General features: G+C 42.6%; 2 protein-coding genes across 2 annotated transcripts in view; one reads left to right on the top strand and one right to left on the bottom strand.

The window, feature by feature from the left end:
- Positions 1–13,017, top strand: part of LOC306819917 (uncharacterized protein) — a 23,039-nt gene extending 10,022 nt beyond the window's left edge. Inside the window, exons 8-22 of the mRNA XM_079337543.1 lie at positions 347–486; positions 1,891–2,017; positions 2,816–2,851; positions 3,421–3,584; positions 3,744–3,867; positions 4,626–4,771; positions 6,083–6,209; positions 6,964–6,993; positions 7,126–7,238; positions 7,809–7,941; positions 9,127–9,266; positions 10,584–10,707; positions 11,107–11,265; positions 11,910–12,066; positions 12,650–13,017. Coding sequence (XP_079193669.1) covers positions 347–486; positions 1,891–2,017; positions 2,816–2,851; positions 3,421–3,584; positions 3,744–3,867; positions 4,626–4,771; positions 6,083–6,209; positions 6,964–6,993; positions 7,126–7,238; positions 7,809–7,941; positions 9,127–9,266; positions 10,584–10,707; positions 11,107–11,265; positions 11,910–12,066; positions 12,650–12,738 — 1,809 coding nt within the window. The 3' untranslated portion in view covers positions 12,739–13,017. The remainder of the gene's footprint in view (positions 1–346; positions 487–1,890; positions 2,018–2,815; positions 2,852–3,420; positions 3,585–3,743; positions 3,868–4,625; positions 4,772–6,082; positions 6,210–6,963; positions 6,994–7,125; positions 7,239–7,808; positions 7,942–9,126; positions 9,267–10,583; positions 10,708–11,106; positions 11,266–11,909; positions 12,067–12,649) is intronic.
- LOC306819984 (reticulon-4-interacting protein 1 homolog, mitochondrial-like) lies at positions 12,986–22,892 on the bottom strand. The gene is made up of 9 exons (XM_079337610.1): positions 22,242–22,892; positions 21,998–22,149; positions 20,852–20,920; positions 20,303–20,427; positions 19,809–19,857; positions 19,562–19,698; positions 17,530–17,713; positions 15,560–15,655; positions 12,986–14,270 (listed from the first exon to the last, which is right to left on the bottom strand). The coding sequence occupies exons 1-9, from the start codon at positions 22,537–22,539 to the stop codon at positions 14,067–14,069; spliced, it is 1,314 nt and encodes a 437-aa protein (XP_079193736.1). The 5' UTR covers positions 22,540–22,892; the 3' UTR covers positions 12,986–14,066.

Raw genomic sequence — 22,892 nt, 5'->3', positions numbered from 1 at the left:
TCTGCTTGAGCCTTTTTGATTTCTGAAGATGTGAGTTTAAAGGGAACAGCTGGACGGCAAACAGCAATGAATAATCTCACTTTGTCCTGACTGAACAATACAAACAAACATCAGCCGTTTGCAGACTGCTCTGATGTATCACTGTTGTTTTTTTTCCATTCATTTTTACTTGACAGAAACAACCCAATTAAAATAGACTGAAGAAAACGACTCATCTCTCTGGGTTTAACATGAAGGAAACATTTTGGATCACAATATATAACACTGTTTTCATCTTTTTGGTTCGTCTTTGCCGAGTCTAAGGCCACTGCTGATCGCTGCCGTGTCTGGTTCCCCCTCTCTACAGGATTACAGCATCCCCCACATCGATCTGTTTACTGAACCAGAGGGCCATGGCAGAGTAACCCCTTACCACGATGACACCTTCGAGACAGGCTCGTTTGGCATCCCGCTGAACACCGCTTCAATCCAAGTGCACTCTGGGGTGTAAGTTTCAGTAGATAATTGTGATTGAAAGCTGTTAAAACGAGTGTGACGGTGTACAAAATGCTGCTGAAATCAAATCAATGTCTTAGTTATTGTGACTGATCAGAGTGGTGGAAAGCGAGTTATCAGAGGACACATACATAACATTTAGATCTTAAAGAATTAAGAAGTAGAGTCAATGCTTTTGTTTACAGCGCAGCTTGAAGTGAAGCTAAAAAGATGAATGTGGTTCTCTATATTGATTCTTCTATCATTAATCGTGACAGAGCTACCAGAAGAGTAGACTACTGAAATCCTTCCTGCTGTGCTGAACACAGAGCTGCTTTTCTTTCTGTAATAAGATGCTCCCAGCGTGTGACTTTGACAAACAGCTGAGAGATCATAATCATTACCGCGCTCCTCAGTCTTTGTCTTCGGGTTTGACTCTCGCTCGTTTGTTCAGGAATGTCTCTCCTGCTGGTGCATGTTGGAAAATAGAGAGCGGGTGTGGGGGGACTTGGAAAGCAGCGTAAAGAGGGGGAGAATCGACGGATAGCGAGAATCAGACAAAGGTGTGGAGAGAATCTGGCATAGGGAAGATTCTTTTTTCTTTTTTTTTTTCCTCCACGTGAGAGGTGTAGGTATGCAGGACATTCTGCCCCGCCCCAGAGGCAGCTTACAACAGCAGACACTTCTCCCATAGCGATTTCTGTAGATTTACTTTGGCAGAGAGTGAACATTTTGGAGATTTTTTTTTTCAGCATTTGTCAACGTCTTGACAAAACTAATTGCTGTCATCTTATCTCTGGTTGTGATAGATTTTTTTTGGCTCCAACAATACCCCCTACAGTCTTTTCCCTGCATCAAGTGAAGCAACAGCACCAATTCAGTGAGAAGTGCACAGAGCTCAGATGAGCTTTTTGACAAAAATGACCCATTTTTTCCCTGTTACTTTATGTCAGGCTGCGCTTTGAGGTTGGCATCATTTCTTGGTATCAGTTCCTCAGCAGAGAATAAGCAGAGAGTAAACGGGGAATCTTTTTTTCTGCCAAAGACTCACATGTGGTGTTTGGTATAAAGTATTGCATAGCGGCACAAACACAGCAGTAGTTTAGAGGTTGAGTTCTAATAGGTCAACCATGCGATAATAAAACTGTAAAGAGACGGTATTGTATTCTGCAGCAAACAGATTTTGTCCTCAGCTGCAGTTGTATGACTCAAAATGCCTCACTTGCCTGTTAATCTTGTAGTTTCTGTACAAAAATATCAGAGCTGACGTTATTGTATGTGTGTTCATTTTTTTCTGTTTTATAACAAGCAAGTTTGTGGCTCACAGTTATTTCCAAACTGCCTGCAGGCATAGTGAAGGATAATCGACAGGGACTTTTTGCCTAATTAGCATGTGTGCGTTCTGCTTCCCTTCAGGTGGCTGGTGTTTAGTGACCCGGGCTTTCAGGGCATGGTAGCTGTGCTGGAGACTGGAGTGTTCCCTTTCCCTGAGACCTGGGGCTTCTCATCACCATTTGTCGGATCCATGAGACCATTAAAAATTGTGAGTATTTATGTGCAATGCCTTGTGTAAAATGCAGGGCTTTTTTGCTGAATGTGATTTGTTTCTATTTTTAGCTATGCTACCGTCAAAACACTTCTGCAGTGTTTTTCTTTCCACCTCTGCCATGCAGATTAAACTTATCAACACACCCACAAACACGAATGCTTCCTCTAGCAAACATGCTGTTGACTTGGGTCAATGCATAAATGCATGACATTTGTTGCAGGCATTCATGTTACCCCAAGGATGAATCTTAAAGGGGACACATTATACCCTATTTGCACCAGTCCCCTGTGCTCTAAATGAAACATCTGTGCTGTGCTTTGGTCCAAATATAACATGAATCAAGAACCAGAGGAGGTTTGTGACCCTGTAGAAACCAACTCTCTCAGAACGCTCCGTTTTGGTGTGTGTGTCTCTTTAAATGCAACGAGACCCCCTCGAGTTTTCCCAGTAGACATCACTCCTCTTTACCGAGAATAAAAATGGTGAACCTGCACAAAAGTTTTGCTCTAAGCTGGACACTCAGGTTACCCAAATAAACACAGCACATGTGGATTTTTTAGAATATGTCCCCTTTTAAGTGCACTTTGTTGTTCATATTTACTACTCTACTATAAAAGAGTCACTAGATTAAAGGCCAAGACTTTCCACCTATTGCCATCGTCAAGTCAAAATGTTTATAACTCATTTTGCTTTTACCTACTGTTTTGTTGTTGTTGTTGTTGTTGTTATTTTGAGTGCGCTTTGATTTATTAACTCAAATCGTTGTTCATGATGATTATGTGATTGTTTCAGGGTGGTTTCAAAGTGGAAAATCCCAATGAAGTCAAGGTAAGACCTAACATCACTTGTACATACGTTGCATGTGCCTAATGTTTATGAGCACTACAAGTCTTCACACTGCCAAGTAACACAAATATTCATACATGTAGGGTAATCATGTCTTACAAAAGCTTGCCTGGGGTGTGCGTCAAATTATTTGGCCTGCCCATGTTGTGTTAGGACCTCTTCAAGCCAAAAGTAGAGGCATTGTGGAGGAAATTTCCAATGTAACCGACCACCGAGGGTTTAGGCAGCAGCCATGTTGAGACCTCAGAACTTGTCATTGAACAGTCATTCAAAGCTGAAATCATAAAAGTTCACTCTCTTCAAAGACTGTGCTATGATATAATCCAAGGCTGTCTTTTCCAATGTCTTTACCTATTTCAATAAAAATTGGATTCAAAGTGCTTAAGAAAAAAGAGGGCACAGAGGTTCAATAAGAATCCTTATAAAAAGCTTTTAGCTTTAAAAATGTGAAAAAAAAAAGAAAAAAAAAGCCAAATGATTGCAGTCAATCCATTTACCAATGGTCAATTAAGTGTGATAATGTAAGATGTGTTTTCTTTTGTCTGCTAAAGGCTTTGTTGTATGACGAGCCTGGCTTTCAGGGCACCTGTTTGGAAGTCGACAGTGATGTTTTCAGCTTTTGTGAGAGTGAAGGAGACGAGAACGTTACAGATGGAGGAAACCCTGACTCAAAGAAAATGAGATGTGTGGCTTCTTTAAAGATCATCGGAGGACTGTGAGTCTTTATTGCATAACGCTTTCTATGTGCTTGCATTGGATAAAATTTGGTGGTATCCTTGGCTTGAGGCAAACAAACTTTGGTACAAACTTTCCTGCCAGTTGCTGATTTTGATATTTGAAGTCGACTAACATTGTTGTATTTCATTCTTTCCAGCTGGGTGGGTTACAGCCACCCTGGGTTTGAGGGCCAGCAGTACATTCTGGAGGAGGGAGAGTACCTGGACGGCAGCGACTGGGGAGGCTCAGAACAGCTCCTGTCACTTAGACCAATACTAGCTGTAAGTACTAGAGAAGGATGTAACACTGTTACTGTATGTGACCAAAGTTAGCTTATACATACAAGAACGTAAGAGAGATAAAGGAATGTACATTTGAAAGTGTGCTTTGGGCAGCAGAATTAGAAAAGTTTATTGATGCAGGAAAGGAAAAGAAACGTCTTTGCACAACAAAGGAGACCAAAGACTTTCCTTTATAAACTCACATTATAGACTGTGTTTAGGGTTTGCAAGTGCGACAATCCAATATTTATTTGAAGCAGCAGAGAAAGCTTGAGGTTTCCTGCTGTTTTTCTATTGGAAAATTGAGCCATTAAACTAACTGTATTGAACAAAGAGTAAATGAAATGTGAAAAGACAATAACGTTTTGTGTTTATGAAGCTGTGGCTATGAATTAAACTGAACATCATTAACAGCTGGCTGGCTCAGCATTTCATAAACCAGCCAGCCATCAGCCTCAGTATTCACTTAATTCTTTCTGTAAACTTGTTAACATGTCCAACCTTTGCGCAGTGCTTCTCAAAATGCAAGTTGGGCCCATAGCAAGGCAGAGAGCGATTACAGAAGAGGTCAGATTAGACCTTTTTTGCTGCTTCAATATTTAGGGTCAGCTAAAATACGGCAGAGCACCACTGCCATGCAGTCTGGTTCATTTCTCGCTGCATGCTAGGCACTCATGTCTCTCTCTCTTTTTTTCTTTTTCTTGGCGTGATTTATGTCAGATTTTCACCAGAATATTTTTTTGGGATTTCGGTTACAGGACTTCCTGTCTCCACACTTAAAAATGTTCAGCGACAGAAACTTCGGCGATCTCGGCGTCAACATTGACCTATCAGTGCCTGTCATCAACATAGACGACACGGGCTACGGCTTGAAGACGCAGTCCATTGATGTCATCAGTGGAGTGTGAGTGACAAGTATTGTCTTATCCTTAACAAGCACACAGCTGTCACACATGCTATTAAAAGATTGGGCGGGTTCAAGTATGTTTCTACGAAGGTGTGCTCGAGTCCTTACCTGTCCAGCTAACAGTACAGCGTATGTTTATGATGCATTTTTGTGCTCCTAACTGATCACTACATTGAGCTCACCAGTTAATTCTGTTGCAGTTTATTGCCGTTCTTTCTAAGTCAGGTGTGCAGTGATGAAGCTGCCGCGCCCATGCTGACAGGTCGAGACAGAATACCTCGTTCACTAATGTTTTGTCTGCCACACCTCCCTTCCTGTCATGTCAGCGTGTCAAGTTAACGTCCTGCCTCACACCCTGCCGCAGTGGGAACTGATGTTAAAGAGTGCAGGGTGTGAAGGTGGAGCTCCTAGACGTGCGAGGTTGAACGACGCTGCTTATAAGGAATGTCGTCCCTCTGCAGGCGTATCCTTTTATCTTATCATCTGTAATGTAACACGCTGTAGGAAAAGATATAAGCACTAACTACATCCCTTTCTGCTGTCTTTATGCTTAAGTCAACCAAAAAGATGTAGCTGTAGCAAAGAAGCAGAAGCAATTAACAAAAAGAGGATTTAAGATTCTTATCAGAGCAAGAAAATGACATGCTGAGTGTTGCTATCCCAGGGGATTGACAGGCAAAATGATGAATAATGTGGATTGGAACATTTTGCCCTTCTCTGACAGACAGGACTCCCATAACGACGGAGAGTTATTCTTGCCGTGCAGCTAGCCTGTCATTAGCTTGCACAGCCTCGCCCCAAGTTTCGCCGCCTGTCCCTTTAAGCCCGTGTTGGCTTTGTGTGTTGTTTAAGCATCACTGAGAGGGAGTTGTTTTGACGTCTAGCTGCGTCAAGACACACACACACACGCACACACACACACACACGCACACACACAGACCCCTTTAATGCAAACACAGGCTGCGTTTGTCCCTGAGCAGAAATACCCAAACCTTCCCCATCAAAACACAAACAAACAGCATTCCAAAGCATACCACACTCAGCATGACTGTACATGCTGTGCATAACTGCTGAGGGGGGGGGGATATTATCAACATGGACTCTGACAAATAGTTGTTGACATAGATTACAAAGGAATTACATTTGGACAGTAAAATGACAACAAATGTCTTTGTGAGCAAGCTTGTGTGCATGAAAGACTTTTTTTAGTTTTTTTTTTTCTTTGTACATTTTTTGATCAAGCGAGAAGACAGAAAGCAGATCCGTGCAAAATGAAAGGTGGCTTATCCATTCTGTTTTGTCTCGCAGGTGGGTTGTGTTTGAAGAACCTGGCTTTTGCGGGGAGTCCTACATCCTGGAGAAGGGACTGTATGGAAGCCCCGAGGACTGGGGGGCGCTTCAGCCCAGAGTGGCCTCGGCGATGCCTGTTGTGCTGGTAAGACGCATGACTCAGAACACCCTTATGTTTTTGCACTAATGAAAAAAACCTTTTCACTCATATTGATTGATCTCTAAGTGTTTCTTTTTATTCTCCTCATTTAAGCGTCCTGCGATGAATCATTTAGCAGTTTTGCAATAGGAACAAGCTGGCTGTATATTCTCACTTCCCCTTGTTAGTCCCATGTGTGGCTCACCAAATGCTTTCATTTCATGTGACTAATCTGAACAGTCGCATGCCTGTGACCAAAACTACATTAAAGACAGAGAGTAGGAATCTCCCCCCAAAAAAACTGAACAGTAGAGTATCTTTTCAGATGATGAGAATAATACGACCCCTACTGTGAAACTGAGGAAAATGTTTGTCATGAGACCGAGAGTGTATTCTCTGACAACAGGGAGGTGAGTCATCATCAGGCTTTTTCAATTTCAAACCAGATGATGACAAATAGGCAAAGTATTCATGCAAAGTCTTGTCTTGTGTTGCAGCTACATTCGAGTCTTTGACTAACAAACGCAAGAAAAATATCTCGTCTTAAAACCCAAGTTCCTAAATAGTGTTTGTTCATCAGCTGTAATTCAAGATAAAAGAAACATTAAGGACTTTTTTGTTCATTATTGTACACATCTTTGCAAATTACCCACGGCTGGAGAGGAGCGATAACAATGCAAATGTATTCTATTTTTTTTTATGTTTCTAATGTGTTTCCGTGACCTAAAATGAGCCTCATTACGCTGTTGTTTCCTTTCAGGGTGATTTTGAGAATGCCGCCAAGTTTAAGGTAGGTGTTGGAAAAGCATCAAATAACAATCTCATCTTGCTGCGACCGAGTCTGTATTACCTGATGAAGCATGTGAGGGGGTTCAGGGTGGATGACTCAGCCTCTGTTTTTGTCCTGCTGTTTGTGCCTCAGGTGCAGCTTTTTTCTGATCCTGGTTTTCAAGGCACCGTCCTTGCTCTGGAGGACAGTGTGGCCTCCCTGCAGGACGGCTTCACCGTGGCGTCGTGCAAGGTCCTGGCCGGCAGGTGAGTTCTACTGTGGACGGAATGACAAGAAGTAGATATTGTGTCGTCAGCTTGAATGCATTTAAAGCACAACCCTGTAGAAGCTGATTGCAGGAAATGTGCACCTTTTGATCTCTTTCAAAGGTGATGTAATAAAAGCTGCACGTTACATAACAGAAAATATTCACGCTTCTGGTTGTCCCTGCTCCACAGATCTCCACAGACAAACAAAGATGTCTCTCATGGCATCTGTTCTTACACTGTGTTCCATTTTTACAACTCATTATCAGTGTTAACTTACATGTTGCCCAGTGCTGTGCATAGAAGAGAAAAGCGTGTGCAGCTCATCTTTAATCACATCATGAATAATGCAGCCTCATCTGCATATTGTAATTCACTGTGTGCCATATCATGTCATTAAAAGACTACCTGCATTATGCAGGAAAGATGGTGGTCATCTTTCCTCATCAACACAGGACTTGAGTATCGTATGTGTTTGTGTGTGTGTGTGTGTGTGTGTGTGTGTGTGTGTGTGTGTGTGTGTGTGTGTGTGTGTGTGTGTGTTTGTGTGTGTGTGTGTGTGATTTTCAGCTGGCTGGCATTTGAGGGTCAGGACTTCTCTGGAAGGATGTACGTGTTAGAGGTGGGGAGCTACCCAGATCTGAGATCGATGGGCTGTTTCAACACGAGCTCCTCCATCCAGTCACTTCAAATTACCGGCTTTGTGAGTTGTTTTTCTTCCTGTCTTTATTTTACTGAAGTTTGTTTTAAACCTCATTCGTCTTTGGTCGTAAGATCTTTGAACCGGGACATTACTTTACATTTACATTACTACATGTTTGACTGACCGCTGTTACGGCGATACTTTTCAAAAACACTTCGTGAACACCTGTGCTAATATATCAACGTCAGACTCATGATGGGTTTAAAAAATGATCCAGCAAAACCAGAGATACTGTCTCTTTTCTCTCTTTTCTTTTGGATTGTATTAAACCTACAATACATTGCACTGCATTACCCAAACTGCAACATGACCAACGGGAAGGTCTGAGTTTTGGGTGTGTTATAATATCAGTTAAAGCTCCTCAGAAATAAAGTGTTTGCTACTCTTACTGCCCACCACATTTATTTTCACCTCTGCACTTGCTCCAGCGACTTCAGTGGCATCACTTGAGGCATTCTTTGTAAGGCTTTGCAGAGCTAAATGCGGAATATGTTTTTTTAGATATTTCTAAACATAACCTGTAAACGGACTTTGAGATGTAAAGTTACCAAAAGTAAAACTAGCCCTCAAAAGCGTCTTTCAGCTATTTGTTAAGGTTTTAAGGGTCTTCTCTGTTGTGGTTCACTTCCAACACCCTCAGGCAGTTACTGTTAAACCTCTGATAAAACCCTGGATGCCTCATACACAGTGTGAGACAGATAACGTTTTCACCAGCCTGTGAACACTGCAGCATTTAAAGAGCCAACAAATGCACAAGCCAGCGGCTCCAAACCCTTTCTCTCTTATCCTCGGGAGTTGCCACAGACAAAACAGGGCCAATCTAATTGTGCAGGTGACACGGATCGTGACTCCAAGTGACAGCTAAGGTTGATGCATGTCTGTTTGGAAGAGTCACTAGGTTTTCATTTTTCAGCACGGTGTGAGCCACCTGCCACCTAACAGCCTCCACTCTTTGAAAACAAGGTGATGTAGTTCCATGGTAACGTTTCACACGCAGCCAGCTTCAGAGTGCTGTTACATGTATTTTAAAGATGAACCACTTCAGTCACAGTGATCCTTAAAGGTGATCATGCGCTCTGTTACCAGGGTAACCCCGAAGATACTTTGAATTCATCCAGCAGGACCTTAGCCCTTCGCTCACTCCACCTACATAATGATCTCTTTCTTTCTCTCGCACCCTGGCAGGAGTTCTCGCTGCCTGCCGTCACGGTGTTCGAGCGGGTCGCTCTGCGTGGGAAGAGAGTGGTGCTGACAGATGGGTCGGTCAACCTTCAGCTGGATGCAGGTTGCAGCAGAGTCCAGTCTGTGTTGGTGGAAGGAGGCATGTGAGTACTTGACAGCTGCTGTGTGGTTACTCGCTCAGATGTAAAGCTGCTGTCCAGGTTCTCCTCGTGGTGCGAGTTTGACAGGCTCATGTGTAACAGTTTGTGCTGGGAAGAAAACACACTTGGCAGTCAAAGGCATTCGACAGAACAAGAGCTCATTTGTTTCCTTGTAGTTTTTAATCTCATTTGAATTTAAACTCATCAGTGTATTTGTGCAAAGTGTAATTAAAGCATTCAGGCAGCAACAACTTAGAAATGAGAGATTTCCTCAGACAAAACAAAGAACTTACGACTTAAAGATGAACGATTTGGAGATCATAAAAGAAGCAAAGTGGAGGTGTTGCGTGTAAATATGCACTGTGTTATATTTAACAATGAGAGCTCATTTGACATCGTTTAAAAAAAATTATTCATGCATTTATGGTTTGGTGTTGGGAGAATGTGAAGATGTTTCTGCGGAGATAATCTAGTTTGAGTCTTGACGTTGGTTTTTTTTGCCTGTAAACTCAGACATGATGTTTCAAAGATTCGGATACAGAGTGCAAAGTCGGCACATCTTGTACGAGAAGATTGACAGATTGAGCGATGATGGAAACCTGCTGCTGATGTGTGAGATTTAGACTGCAGGTGTGAGCCCATGCTGAGGAAATAGAGGACTCACAGTAAGCCAGCGCTGTCTGTGGAGTGGCACATTCCTGCAGCAGGAGAGACAGGCAAACAGCCAGAGAGCCGAGTCGCTGAGCTAAAAGCAATGTTCAGTGTCACAGCGGAAAGTGGATGGGTAGAAGCTCAGCACATTTCGAAATGATTGAATCAGGCGGAGTGCTGCATGGGAGAGAGAGGACTGAAAGTCAAAACAGTGTCTGGTCTTATTCAACGTAAGATTTGAATTTTTTGGAATTTAATTTTTTTGACTCGTGATTCTACGTACATAGACTTTATCAGTTTACAAAATGCAGCATGTTTAAGAAACCCTGACTTGTCGGCTGGTCCCCAGTTTCTCTTTCGCTATTTTCCAGCTCTGTCCTTTTGGCAAAAAGCCCCCCCACAAAAAAAGGAGAAAACAAAGACAATAAAATCTATCAAATGTTTTTCTTGTCTACTTATTAGTTTCACATTAAGTGGGACTTCTAAATGAATAAACTATATCAACCCTAATTCTCCATAAAAGAAAACTATAATATACGTGAGTAATTACCTTGAGTAGTACTAAGGCAAGTCAAAATGCTTATAAAGAAAAGATCAGTTAATGTCTGTACTTATTTCATTAAAAAGGTGAGGTAAAGATATAAACCATGATCGTGTCTTTTCATCCAGGTGGGTTTTGTACGAGGAAGTCAACTATCGGGGCGCTCAGATCTTGCTGAAACCTGGTGAGATCCATGACTGGCATCAATTCTGCCAATGGAGGAAAATTGGCTCCCTCCGCCCTCTTCTACAGGTACGTGTTCACTCTCATACAGCACTTTCAGTTTCCCTGCTTTCGAAAATGGAGATACCAAAGTGGCTGAAGTATTTATTTTGACGCTCCTAACTGCCTTCCATTAGTTACAACAACTGTGTCGAGTTATTTGATGGATGGAGTTAAAAGCTCAACATTGACAGCCTACTTTCTGTGGCTGAGTTCAGCATTGCAACAGAACATCCCTTCTTCCTCATACACGTGTAAACTTGAAGACATGACATTTAGCTGGCTAGCTTTGTTTGGGCATGAATATAGCAACCTTATTAAATGATTGAAATGTTGCCAAAGTCTTTAAGATCGTATAGTGTGTGGTCAGAGAATTATCAGCACCCTGTAGTTCACTAAGTGCCGATCCTGTGTGTGTTCTGTGAGCAGAAACAAGTGCACTTCCGGATAAGGAACAGACAGACAAGGCTCATGATGTCGCTCAGCGGAGATTTGGATGATGTCAAACTGATGAGGATCCAAGAAACAGAGGAGACAGACGGCTTCGAGCAGATCTGGCTCTATCAGAACGGACATCTTCACTGCAAGGTACCCGAACTAAAGTTCTACTTCTGTAGAGTGTGAGAGAAGTTCTCTGAAAGAAGCTTCATTCACAGGTTGTTTTTTTTATCAACATTTAACATCCATCATTAAACTGCCACACACATTCATAATGTGAAGTTTAAATATTATAACTCAGTTCGTTATAGTGTACCTATATGTACTATCTGGAAACCAAGGCCATCGATGATTGTTTTTTTTTTGCATTCTTAGTTGTTCACAGTAAGAGAAAATTGCATTTGTAGAGGTATCACTTAATGTCTTGTGTCAGTGGAAGAGAAGTACAAGTTGTTTTGTAATTGTAAACTATTTTTTGTACAAAGGTAAGGATACATTTTATTGATGTGCCAATGGGGGAAATGTGGGTGTTCCAGCAGCTCAAAACCAGGGAACAGGGAATATAAACACACACACACACACACACACACACATATATATATATATATATATATATATAAACAACAGCTAGGAGCATAAATCCTAAGAATCCTACAAAGATTCCTAACCTTAGCCAGTCTTTGTTTCCCGGAGTCCTTGAATAAGCACACACATTTCTCATCTTATTCACTGCTCCACTGGTTGTGTTCAGTAATGATACTGACCGTGATCTCCTTCTCTGCCTGTGTGTTCAGCTGCTGGAGGAGTGCTGCCTGAGCCCCAGTGGAAGTGTTACGATGGCAGGAAGCCGAGTCGGTCTCAGCCCAGAGCCACAAAACCACCTCTGGAGCATCACACCTGAGGGCTTCATCCGCTACACGCCAAGCTCTGATCTGGTCCTGGAGGTCAAAGGTGAGCATGCATACATGGCAAAGCACAACATCAACATTTGTCTTTCAAACTTTAGACTATTTAGAATTTTTGTGGAAGACTTCTGATTGTAGATTTAATAAGGAGAATGAACTGGGACGAGTTTAGCACAACTTGGCGATGACCACAGTGGAGTATTTGAATTTATATAACACGTCAGTGTCTCTCAGACTTTTGAAGTTAAAACATCTGTTAACACAGGGACATTAAGGCAATGTCCATACGTATTTCTATATGCCTGCTGCCTTGGTTTACACTTCATTCAAACAGAGACAGTTTTACTAACAGAGCTGTGGGAGTAACTAAAGCACTTTGTGTGGGCCTGACTGCATCTCTGTTAATTAGTGACACCTTGTGGACAACAAGAACAACAACAAGATGTTGACAAACGTACTACTCCTCAATGCTTGAATTGAGGAGTTTGAGACTTAAAACACCTTATTTTCTAAGGCTCAGATTTCATTTACATCATTGAGGGATACTCGGTCAGTCCAACTGCAGAACATAAAATAACTATTTTAAAACACATCACCCAGAATTTAATGAGAAATGATGTCTGTTCCAGGGGGCCGTAACTACGACAAAAACCAAGTGATTCTCAACACACTCGATCCTCATAAAGTGCATCAAAGGTGGGACGTGGAGATTATATGAACTCATATTTGCTGCTGAACTGGATCCCAAACACTACAAGAGGCACACATCAACAAGCGTGCTCTGTAATGCAGCTGCTAAAGGACGACGTACGGCTGTGGAGACGATCAACCTCTGCTGCAGGAGGACAAGAAACAAGCTCCAATGTGGAGGTCAATAAAGAGAATGAGACATCTGTAAGAATGTATCACAACCAACCAAACATACAAAGAGTGAAATGTGATTTTAAAAACATCATATTTTACACTTTACTAGGAAAATATATACTGACGTTTATTTTGACTTTTCTTTTGCCTGATGTTGATTTACTTGAACAGTGTTAACACTTTTTTTCATATATTACTCTGCAGCATTGTATTATAAATAGAAAGATATAACTTTCGACCTGCATGCAACACGATGATGCAAAAAAAAAGTGTCTCTTGAAACATGTTTTTTTTCCCTTTGTTTAATCCAAAACTAGACAGCACACGACTCTTCTGTTTTCAGAATAATGAAAGTATTTTTGTCAATAAATCTCTTAAATAGATTGCACAGCAGTTTTAGGTGCTCTTTGTTTACAACAGTGGTCACGCTGGGTTTTTTTCTGCTCACTCACTTTTCTCCAAAGGCATTGCAACACAAGAAGATGCAAACAACAAGCTGAATCTAGCCCTTTTCACACATGCACAAAACTCTGGAAATTATCTGGGATTTGCCGGAAACTACATTTTTGACAGAGGCTTGATACAGAATTGTTGTGCTAGTCAGCCAAGTAAAAAATTAACCCGTTGGGGTTAGCTGATGTTAGCTAACCCATTGGGCTTAGCTGATGCTAGTCAGCTAAGTAAACAATTAACCTGTTGGGGTTAGCTGATATGTGAACAAAGCCAGGTCCTGTCAACAGAAAGCTCCCGCTGTGAAGCATTAAAAAAGATCTTTACTAGTTACTAGTTTTACTAGAAATGTAAAAGAGTGCATGTGTGAAAAAGAACTTGTGTAAGAATCAAATTAGAAGTATTTGGTTGATAAATCGCACCAATCAGAAAGTTACCAAAATCCTGATTGTGATCACCAGCTAGATTCTGACCGGTTTGGTATTTCTTACAGTGCAGTTGATAAATAACCGTTACATGTACGCATCATAACTCAAGCACCTTGTAAAGATGTCAGAACAGTACACAAGGGCGTACTCTTTTACAGAAACAACACATTAAAAGCTCACGCTTGTGTTCTGCAGCACACCAGAAGCCCCTCTGATCCTGTTGAATAATACAGTCTGCTGCAGCCTCGCAGAGGTGAGAGGAATCACAAACATTTCAATTCTCTTGGTGCTTTGTAGACTGCCTCTAGTTTTGTTTGGCACTCTCTCGCTCTCCCTGCTGTGACTCTGCGGTCCCAGAGGGATCGTTCTGCACCAACTCTTCGGCCTGTCTGTTGTCCTCCTCCGCCACGCGGACGACTGTCTTCCCTCTGGCGTGGCCTTCCTCCAGCTTCTGAAAAGCCTGGGGCACCTGGGTGAACGGAAACTGGGCCTCCACAACAGGCAGGATCTGTAACGAAGCAGCGGGAGAATATCATGAGCTTAAATGAGGAAATATATGAGGGAAACGAGATCAGCTTTGAACCGTCAGCACGTCGTACAAGACACAAAGGCCTTTTGTGATGTGTTGGGGGATTTGGACAGACCGCTTTATTAGAAAACACTTCAAGTGTTTTAACAGTAACAGAAACTTTAGATGCCAAATTAATTGTGCTGAGGGGCGCTGGTAGCCTAGTGGTTAGTGCGTGCACTCCATGTACGGATGCTAGTCCTTCAAGCGGGTGGCCTGGGTTCAAATGGGTTCGTTCCCTGCACGTCATTCCCCACTCTCTCTCTCCCGGTGTCAGACTCTATCCACTATCCAGTCTCTATTATAAAAGGCATATAAATTAAATTAAAAATAATAATAATATTGTGCTCATGGAGTTAACTCATCATGCTTTTAGTGCTTCAAATCAATGAACAAATAGCTACACTAAAGACCTGCAGCTAACAATTAAAATAACCTCCGACTTATGAGAAGTTCATGATCAAAAAAACATTTTACTTAACTTAGAATTCTGAACAAAAAGATTTGGAGCCCAATGTAATGTCTTTAAAATCTTCTTTTATTCTAATAGGTCAAACAATTACCTACAAGCAGCGAGCGCTACATCATCTCTGTTTCCATAGCATTAAATGTGACAAAGTGAGGGCGGGGTTCAGAATGTGATGAGGCTGGACAATCCTCTGCTGGTCCCACAACCCCAGCAGCAGCCAGGCTTGTTATTCTGGTCAGCATCTCTTGTCGATAACAATGAACGGGGGAACGCAGGGGCGTCACACTGGAAACCATCCACACCTCTCTGACTGAGAATAGGACATGCAGAGAAAGTGTGTGTGTGTGTGTGTGTGTGTAGCTTCCCGTCACTGGTCTGAGTGTGCTGCTCCCTGTAAGCCCCGGGACAAAAGGGACGAATGGCTGCTCAGCACTGTTTAAAAAAATGCAACTATCGCCGCTATCTTTGGCGCCTGACTCAATCATGGAAAGCAGAACAGCGGGAATGTGATGCCCTCCACTCAACAGAGCCGACGCAGAGCACGGATGACAGGCATGTTTGGAATGCATGCCATGTTCATATTGGATGAGGGAGGCATGAAGATTATACAGCATGTATGATCTCCGTGCCTGCATCAGTTCCACTCGCAGGACATGACTGGTATGCAAATGAGAGGATTTCCATTTTCCACTCAGTCAGTATGTAAATGGTTCTGAAGCACACCTGCATTTATGATATACGTAATGAGGCTTTACAGTACCTTCCCTTCATCCACCAGCTTGCTGATCTCGTCCAGCGCAGGTCCATCTGGAGTATAAAAGCCCCACCTGTAAAAGACTCCACTCGATATAATGTTCTGAGAAGAAGACAGAGAGGAGGCAGCACTGAGAAACGAGGCGGGGTCAAATCACAGAATAAGAAAAATAATCAAACCTTAAAAACACCAGAAGAGACACTATCGATGTCGGCGTGGAGACTCTAACATGTGTGACAACTGGCTTTATTAATGTTTCAATTAATTTCAGTAAAATGTATTGATTTCCAATCACACAGGTATCCATCATGTCATTTTTGACATCTTTAGTTGACAGAAATGTGAAATAAAAAACTGACCGACAGACTTTAAAAATGTCCGCTTCAGCAGCAAAGAGTTTGTTGATGACTTGAAACTGACTCGTACCTCTGATTCCCATCATGCATCATCATCTCTAATTCAAATTTTAAAAAAAACAATTCAGTCTCCGATATGTTTATGGGCAAAGTGTTGATACAGTCCTATTTCAAACCAATAGCTGCCACAAGAAAGGAGAGAGAGAGAGAGAGAGAGAGAGAGAGAGAGAGAGAGAGAGAGAGAGAGAGAGAGAGAGAGAGCGCTCTGACTAAACTACACAAATATGTTTAAAAATAAGAAATGACTGTATCCTCAGGACTTCTTTCTTTCTTGCTGTGGTATTGAAACAAGCGTCAGTATCATTTCAGTTTTGCCAGAGCTGCATCGAAGTTTAAAACTTGGTATTGTTACCAGGCAACCCTAATGTGTGCTCCTTTAAAAAGTGATATATCTACACTACTAAAAGAAGCGTCTCTGAGTGTAAACGGAAAGTGAGACTGACGGGTCCTTATCTTCCAAAGTAACACAGCATGACATGTCATCATAATAAATCATTGTGTGTCTTCACTTTGTCGCACCTCTTCTGCCTTTGGTAACTCCGTCCCTATCTCTGCTTGCTTAAGAAGAAGAAAAAAAAAAAAACCATCAGCTGGTGACGGATTCTTCCGGATCACTCGGCGCTACCAAGAGTTTGACCACTGGAGGGCTCAGTTGCTCTGTGATCGTCCTCCGTGACGAGGAGATGAGAACGGGCTGTCCAGTGCTGGACGGGCTCTGAGGGTGTGCCTGCTGCAGCTGAGCCCCGCCAAACTGACCAGCTGGTTACCCCGCAGACAAAAGGGACCCAGAGGCTTGTCAAGAAACACACAAACACTGGTATTTGACGAGGGGGGGGGGGGGGGGGGGTCGGCGAAATTCTGCACAAAATACTGCTGGTTCAGCTGTAAACACACACACACATAACTCCAACGCTGCCAGCCATGCAGACACCAACGCCTGCAATGCTCAGGACAACTTGACTCAGTCCCTCGTGCAGCCTCCACCCTGTCCGCGCCTATTCGCCCACCGCCCTCACCACACATTCACTCGGACTAACAGAGCAGCTGCAGGGACACTGTGTACATGCGACGACACGAGGCGTACGCGCAGGCACAGATTCAAACTCTGAATGCAAGAATTCTCCCTGCACCTGCACACAGGCAGATTTATGACACCCCGCAGGTTTGTCTCTACAACACAAGCATCCACCTTTGCAGAGAGAGAAATTGGCTGAGAAGCTCGTTCAAGTTTTAACATGATTTTTTCCTCCCTCTCTCTTTTTTTTTTTTAACCTAACTTGATCTGTTCAACTACGTGGAAATAAAGCAAAGCGTTCTGCTGGCTGGAACAGGTGTTTACCAAATACACAAAGCTGGCTTTCCATGCCACTGCTGATCGAGTATTTATTTCAGTTTGGGAGCACCCGTGGCCCACGCCCAATCTCTTATGACTGTATAAAAAAAAAGGCCATGTTCATTACATTCTATATAAAAATAAACAAGAAGGGTTGTGTTTGCGAGGCAGGATAATGATTCATGTCGGTTGTGTGTGATTCAGAGGAGAGACGAAAGCGTGCTCACCTGCACGGCTTTGTTGTGCAGGGTGAATCCAGCGTGAAACGTCCCGTCCAGCAGGCCCATGGAATCAGTGCTGAGGAGTAAAGGTGACACCAGTGTGACGTATTTGGCTCCAGACCAGGGCTTCAGCAGGCCCATCGTCCACTCCTCTGTCTCCCCGCCCACGTTGTCCAAAATCACGTCGAACCTGAGAGCGCAAAAGCAATCTGTCAAACTTCCGAGACACACTTTGGGGAGAAGTCTGAAAAGACTGCGAGCCTTAAGGCTTCCCAACACAGAAGACATTCAACCAGTGCTTTTTGATGAAGGTGAGACATGGAGCTGAATCTGTGTCTGTATGGCAGGTCAGGCTCTGTGGTCAGTGAAATCACAAAAGCATAAGCTGCACTTTATCTGTAAACTGATCTGTTCATTGCAATTGTTGTTGTGTTGTTAAATGATTGTCTGTAAACTGTTTTAATCATAACGTGTGCTGCTGCCCTCTTGGCCAGGTCTCCCTTGTGAAAGAGATCTTGATCTCAGTGGGTTAATTATCTGGTTAAATAAAAATAAAAAATAAAAATAACACTGATGCACAATGCAGGTTACGAATCTCTAACCACTGACACACAAAAAAAAAAAAATTCAAGCACAAAGACAAAAAACTTCTAAAAATATCTAAAGGAGAAAATGTCTAAAACATCTCGATTGTCATGTCTTCACACTTGAGCCAGGTTCTGTGTGTTCAGATGAGACAACGCTGTTGAGCCCGTGTCCACTCAAGTCTTGAGTCCTGGTTTCCATGGGAACTGGAAAGCAAGTCAGTGAGTAGTTGTGCTGTGCTGGGCAGGAGGATGTTGACCACATTTTTCTTTTCTTTTTTTTTTGGTGTGCTAAAAAAGCAGAGAAGCAGGACATTTGTTGAGGATTCATTTTCTTTAGTATCTCTGCTGGACGGGAGCCGAAGCAACATCATGATACAGCAATACTGTGACTGCCACACAATCGCGCACATCACGCTATCTGATTCAGTGAGGGATAACGTGTTTATGTTTACTGCAATTTGTAGTCTGTCGAATCACGCTCTCTAGCTTCACCACCGTCGGCCATTCTCCTACTGTCTTCTTCTTCTTTTATCCTGACCTCAAGTCGCTCTTTAGCCAATTAACTGCCACTCAAGTTACCCTCATCCATGACACAAGACCCACCGTGACTCATGAAGTTGTGACACAGCGAGTCGAATTTGCAGGCAAACCTGGTTACACCGCCTCGTTTTTTTTCTTACGTTTATCACGTTACTTATTCCGTATTACACAATGAATACAGCGTAAAGAAAATCTTCACTCATGTGTTTGTTTTTTTTATATAGAACATAGAGTTACAACATATAAAAACAAACAGTGCGGAAGGAGCAGACGAAGCAACAGAGTCCGCTACACAACACTATAAAGGACAATATTTGCCATGATATCAACGCTATGTTTCGTTCAACGGAATGACAACATCCGCAAAAGAGAGGAGGGCGACATACGGGGTCGACAGTAAACGTAATGCAGACGTTTAAATTACACGCACGGAGACTCTATGCACCGTGCAGCAGCGCAAAACGTCACTCCCCCCTCCTATTGGCTCGAGCTGAATTCTCTGGAGGATATCGTGCTGTCACATCAGCCCGCTCGAATTTGCTGCGTAAAAAAAAAAAAGATACTAAGGGTGTGGCAGGAGAAACTCTGGGGTGAAGTCCGATAGAGAAATGTGGCTGTTTGCGTTCACACTTACAGCTCCTCCAGGAAATGTCAGGAGTTTTTCTGCCAGCGTGAAAACACTATTATATTCCTTTTATCATGTGTTTGTGTTATAATTTGGATGCTGTCTTGTGTCACAGTATTGTCACTTGATTAACCTGTTCTGTTTAAATCTCCGGCTTTTATCCTGTGATTGTGAAGCACTTTGAGCCATTCTGCTCCTTCTCTGAAAAGTGCTATACAAAATAAAACATTTGTTACTTTTAAGTATTACTTATAGAAGCATTCCGTTTTCACAGCAACACACATACTTCTCCATGGCTTCCAGCTGCTCTGTAGCATCTCCGGCTTTGTAGTCCACCACCTCGTCGGCCCCCAACCCCCTAACGAGGCCTTCAGCGTTCTGGGAGCAGGTAACGGTCACATGGGCGCCCCAGGCTTTTAATAACTGGCAGGACACACGGAGGGAGAAAACAGAAAATATTCCCAGTTCACGCAGAGTTAAAAAGACTCAAACATGCACACTGACACATTTTGCAGTACAGCCGGTTACCTTACCTGGATGGAAAATGTACCGACACCTCCCGATCCTCCGGTGATCAAAACTCTAGGAGGAGAAACCCCAGCAAGCCCAGGGTCATTCAATTACTGTGTGATTTAGTGAAGTGAAGCTAGGGGGGGGGGGTTTAAAAAGGATAGGAAGCTATTACATTCAAGAAGGTGTGACATCTCCTCCACATGAGGCTCCATTTCAACAGGCAATGTGTTAAAACAGCATTTTACAAACAGTTTGAAGCCAATTAGGATGAAATAGGAGACCAGCTAAAGTAAATGTGGAAAAACCATGCGTCATGAAATGAAAGGGCTTCTTGACTAAATTGATTCCACAGTAAGAGGGCAGCAAGAAACTCTCTAAACGACAGAGAAGTGTCCGTGTTTTCTAAGAAAAGCAGGGACTTCTTAAATTCTCGACTCGTCCTTTTTATTCGTGGTAGAAACAAGGGGGTAGACGGGTTCATTACAGCGTGATCTGTGATCAGGCTAGTGCTTGCCTTTTATTTGAAGAGCTGTCTCTGCAAAGACCACCGGCATTAACAAGTGCAGACAGAGCCGTGTTGGCTACATACGGGATGGATGCGGCTTCTGTGTGACTCAGAGACTTTGGCTTGAGGGAAACCTGCAGAAACGAGCACACAGAACTGAGTGTCAAACGCGAGAAATACTGTATCTCAACAAACCTTTTTTAAAGCATCAGTTCAAAAGTGAAGTCTAATCACGAGAGCTGCTGGGGTTGGGGAATTTGTTGTCTGAGAACGGCTGCCTCAGTGACTTCTGCAACCAAACAAACATAATCCTTCAAACTTTTTACCCTGCAGGATAACGTAACTGGGTGCACTTCTTCAAGACTTTCTCAAACACTCTCGACATGACAGGAAAATTACAGTCAGAATCTTTAGTAATAATAATTTATACTTTATGAATCCTGCGAGGGGAAATTCAGTTTAAACTCTGTGCTGGGACTTGAACCGGCAACCCTCTAGTTCCCACCCCAAGTGCCTGCCAGATGGAGCTGCTGCCGCCTGCCAGACATTAAAGCTCACCTCATACTCGGTCAGAACTACATATTCAGCCAGGCTTCCTTGTTTCCATGGAGGAACAGCAGCCCACACCTGGAACACAAACATGACTTTTAACATGTTGAACACGACTCAATTAAATCTCTGCCAACAGTGTGTGAATGGGTCGGTGTGGCATGCGGCGTAAAAGCACTTTGAGTGGTCGAAAGACGAGAAAAACGCTTTATAAGCTCAAATCAATTGACCATTTAAACTGCCTGCTCTTCATCTCTGAATGTGGTTAACCAGCAATTCAGCTCTGAGTCATCTGTTCCCATACTCATCATTCGTCATTTCCAGAGATGTTTTCACACTGATGGAAGGAGGTCACCAGAACGCTGTCGGTAGACATCTCTGCTGATGTACTGCTCTATTATTCTATCACATTTAAGCAGGATCTGCATAACGCTGTTGTCGTCAGCAGAGAGACAGTAACGTTTGAAACAGCAGATTAGATGAGTCAGAATCACGAGATGAACGAGCAGAAAGAGCTTTTATCTCATCCAGGAGAGATGACTGGCCGATAAAGTTCAGTTCATTTAAACTAAGAAACCTTACCCTAACTTTAACACTATGGCAAAAAAAAAAATCTTTTTTTTTTTAAAGCATTTTTGGGTGTGTGTGAATAACGCTTCCTAATTTATTTAGCTTATGACTTCTTAAATCAAAGCACATTTACCTCTCATTTACAGATGTTTCCAACTTGTTTGATGCGTTGTGGGTTTTTTTTTTTTTTTTTGTCAAAAGATGCCAGAATTATTTACAATAATTATTTGTGAACAAGACAGAATCTCTCTTGTAAAGAAAAGGAAAATAACTCAAAACACATTTCATCATCTTTAAACACCTCTGGGTTGAAGTCACCAACTTTTCTCATCCGAATCGTCCCCAGAAAACCGTTGTTGTGAATTGTCACGAGACAAATAGTTAAGGATTGATTGATCCGATTCATGAAAATGCAGACTTTTCAATTTCCTTGATAAATCACAAAACATTTGTGTATTGCTATGTTGTCCTCCAGATAATAAACTTCATCAAAACAAAAAAAACCATACAAGATTAAATCCATATTATCCCCTCAAACAATAACATTACACCTTGTGAAACACAGGTGAGCAGAGCGGCTCCTACCTCATCTCCTGGAACAAAGTGTGTCACCTCTGATCCACAATCCACCACAACACCAGATACATCACGACCCAGGACCAGAGGAAACTCACTATCCCTGTCCATCACAGACATTGGATCCCTTCTGAGTTTGAGCAATTTGGCTCCATATCCTCCTGAAAATAAAGAAAACAAACAATGTGTGAGTGTGTGTGGATATAAACATCCTACACAATGTGTTTGAGGAGAACTAGTCCAATAAACGTACCCCTCATGGAGACATCGACAGGGTTGACACTGGCTGAATGAACTTTAATCATCACTTCAGAGGCTGAATTGACAGACGGGGCGGTGAGTTCTTCTGTGTACCTCAAAACCTCATTAGTCCCATACTGGTCGAGGACCCAGGCTGACATGCAGCCCTGTAATCTTGAAGGTGAACTGCAGACATGTCTCTTGAAGCACACACTCCTGCTTGCCCTGGCTAATGTTTTGACCGAACATGCTGCTTTCGTGTTAAACAAACACAGGAGTCTGGTTGATGCCATTGCTCTCATGGACCCCATGTTAAATCAGCTGGCTGTTCCTTAAAGGTCAGTTTTTAATCAATAAATACCAAAAGGGTGGCGGGTGGTGGGGGCACTTACAACATTGTTAGCAAGCTAACTAGCCAGACGACTCCTCAGCTAACATTAGCAAGTCTTTAGCTGTAGAAGCACACGCAAAACTGTCCAACACGTCAAACAGACTTAGCGACAACACCTTTTGGAAGATAAGTGTTGTATTGTTCACGTTAAGCAAAACAAATAACTCACAATGTAGCAAATATCTGCAAGCAACACACCCCTCTCTGATAAGGATGCTACATAACATAGCAGGCTAACCTATGCGCTTACGACGACAGCCAATCAGGATCCTG

This window comes from Symphodus melops, assembly GCF_947650265.1.
Source record: "Symphodus melops genome assembly, chromosome: 1".
Taxonomy (NCBI): Eukaryota; Metazoa; Chordata; class Actinopteri; order Labriformes; family Labridae; genus Symphodus; species Symphodus melops.
This window is presented reverse-complemented; position numbering and strand designations above follow the sequence as displayed.

Bases quoted from the DNA above. Each gene is read 5' to 3' on its own strand.
- LOC306819984 (XM_079337610.1), bottom strand. From the start codon at position 22,539: ATGGGGTCCATGAGAGCAATGGCATCAACCAGACTCCTGTGTTTGTTT. The intron at 19,699-19,808 runs GTAAGGTAACCG...GTGTCCTGCCAG, and splicing joins TCGGTACATTTTCCATCCAG to TTATTAAAAGCCTGGGGCGC. The intron at 17,714-19,561 runs GTATGTGTGTTG...TTGCGCTCTCAG, and splicing joins CAGCTGGAAGCCATGGAGAA to GTTCGACGTGATTTTGGACA.